The sequence below is a fragment of the Chionomys nivalis genome, chromosome 6 (genome assembly GCF_950005125.1).
Source record: "Chionomys nivalis chromosome 6, mChiNiv1.1, whole genome shotgun sequence".
Taxonomy (NCBI): Eukaryota; Metazoa; Chordata; class Mammalia; order Rodentia; family Cricetidae; genus Chionomys; species Chionomys nivalis.
The window spans coordinates 58,610,112-58,612,856 of record NC_080091.1 but is presented as its reverse complement, the minus strand read 5'-3'; the positions used below and the strand labels follow the sequence as shown (position 1 = coordinate 58,612,856).

The 2,745-nt window shown below is 43.2% G+C and overlaps 1 protein-coding gene across 1 annotated transcript; it reads right to left on the bottom strand.

Annotated features, from left to right (window-relative positions):
- Positions 1–1,966: 1,966 nt before the first annotated feature.
- Positions 1,967–2,338, bottom strand: LOC130876256 (60S ribosomal protein L37a-like). Its single transcript, XM_057772756.1, has one exon. It carries the CDS (start codon positions 2,320–2,322, stop codon positions 2,044–2,046), a length of 279 nt encoding a protein of 92 aa, XP_057628739.1. The 5' UTR covers positions 2,323–2,338; the 3' UTR covers positions 1,967–2,043.
- Between the last annotated feature and the right edge of the window lie 407 nt (positions 2,339–2,745).

Genomic DNA, 2,745 nt, shown 5'->3' with positions numbered 1-2,745 from the left:
CTTTCCTGGTAAGCCAGCTCGTGGTGCTACACAGAATATTAGAAATGGGTTAGATCAATATGTAAGAGCTAGCCAATAAGAGGCTGAAACTAATGGGCCAGGCAGTGTTCAAAAGAATACAGTTTCCGTGTAATTATTTTGGGGCATAAGCTAGCCATGCGGGCGGCTGGGTGCTGGGGATGCAGCCCTGCCGCTTGTATTACAACAGAGAGGGTTTTCCAATATAATAAACTTTTTTCCAGGACTTCAGGCCTGTGGTTTATTATACTGGCCTCCATTGTGAGAATGCAAAAGAAATAGTCACCTTTCTTACTTCAGAATGGGTCAGCTGTATGGAACAAAACAGCCTGCACCTTCTTTGTTACTCTGTAGGGTCTTCCATTTCTCTTCATTTTGATGCAAGACACCATTATGCCCAGCTGAGTTCACCAGCAATTATGGAGTTCGATGGTGAGGGACTTGCCAGATATGAGAACAACAGAGTGAGAATTCACACCCCAATTCCAGGCTGAGGATACAAAATGAAAAGTCCTGCTGACTGGAAACAGATGCTTTCAAGGGGTACTGTTCCTTTGAAGGACTTCAGAACCAGCCTCATCACCTTCTTCCCTGAATGTGTCCCCTGCCCCAGCTATTAATCAAAGAGTAGCCTCAGGTATTCCTTTCTGACAGAGATCTAGATCATGTGTGGGACTAGCTAGGGTCTTTAAAGCCTTTCCCAATAGAACTCTTAGAAGAAACACTAATGATAATCCATTGGGTGATAGGATGCTATTGGAATATTAAGGGGAACAGATATGTTTTATCTGAAAGAAAATGAACAGGAAATGGGTCTGTTGTACACTGCTGTCTTCACATCAAGTGGACAATATAGCACAGGAAAAAATTTCAAACTACTAAGAAACAGAGTCGCCTTCAGCATCTCAGCTTTGTGGGGCTGGTGCGCTGTGGGACAATGGTCTGTACTCTGTCAAATGTATTTTAAATAAATGCTGATTGGTCAGTAGCCAGGCAGGAAGTATAGGCAAGGTGACCATATAGGAAGTAGAGGTGGAGCAATGAGAATTCTGGGAATAGGGAAGTTTCAGTCTGCAGTCATCACCCAGACATAGAGGAAGCCAGACACAGAGCAAGCAAGATGTGACTGCCTCACTGAAAAAGGTACCAAGCCATGTAGCTAACACAGACAAGAATCATAGACTAATATAAGTTATAAGAGTTAATAAGAAGCCTGAGATAGTAGGTCAATCAGTTTATAATTAATGTAGACCTCTGTGTAGTTTCTTTGGGACTTAATGACTGCGGGAAATGGGCAGGACAGAAATCTTATACAACACTGGTATCAATACTTCTCAGTGAATACATGGCACTCTTGGATTCGAGAAAATCACAAAAGAATTACTAAACTAAGGAATGTATGACAATCCCCCAATACCTCAATGCTCTGCATTTTTAGTGGTATAACAGCTTTGAATATTGGGGGAAACTTCACAATGAATATAAATTCCAAACACCTATGATAACATGCTGGACAGAAACTTCTTATTGTTTAATTCCAAAGGGTTCTGTCCACATTCACCTAGTCACCTTGCTTGAAACTGGGCCAGGTGGAATACATCACAGTGGGAGCAAACACAGCGAAGGAGTCTGCTCTCCTCAGGACAACCAGGAAGCAAGGGGAGCAAGGAAAGTGACCCTAGTACCCAAATCCCCTTTGAAGGCATACTTCCCAAGATCTGATCTTCTTTAACTAAGGCTCACCTCCTAAGGTTCCACAGTAGTAAGCCCTGGCCAACACATGAGCATTTAGAGGAGGTTTCAAAACAATTCTACGGAAGTGGAAAATACTGGTGAGAGGACACACAGAATGCAAATACACCCACTGTGATGTGGATGATCCATGTCCCCCACAGGCTCTCCTTTGGTTTTGTTGAGGGGCAACCTTGAGGTTTTATTTTTTTTTTTAACTGTTACGTAAATTAACCCATTTATTTAGTTGGCTGTGCATTATTGAGTAGGCTTGGGTATCAAATGGTAGCACTTTTACTGGTCTTTCAGTTCCTTCAGTCTTCTGATGGCAGACTTCACTGTGACGGCAGAAGTCGTGTTGTAGGTCCAGGCCCCGCCAACCACTGTTTTCACGCACGAACCACAGTGCCAGATGCTGACGGCTCGTCTCTTCATCTTGGTCTTGCCACAGAAGGAGCATGTGTACTTGGCGTGCTGGCTGATTTCAATTTTCTTCACCATTTTCCGGAGGGAGGCACGATAGCGGGTCCCATATTTCCCGACGATCCCGACCTTCTTGGTGCGTTTTGCCATGTCGCCGGAACCTAAGCCAAGCACGGAGAGCAACCTTGAGGTTTTATAACCCAATGTTCTATCCTGTCCAATCTCTGCTTGCTGACATGGATGCTTCATGAGCAGCTAGATGCATGCTTCTGAAACCATGCCTCTCCCGCCTGCTGCCATGCTGGCCTGCCATGATGGACTTATCTCTCTGGAAGTATAAGCCAAAATAAACCCTTCGTTCTTTAAACCCCTTGTGTGGGGGTGGTTTATCATGGAGACAGAAGGAAACAAGATAACATCTTACACATAAGTAGTGAAATCCTTGTGATAAAGACTATTGGTACATGCTACTAATTGGTATGTACCGACATAACAAATCTATTTTGTTTTTTGCTCTATCAACAATTAATCTTGAATATTTTCCAAAGGAAAAATTATTTAAGACAATCTACA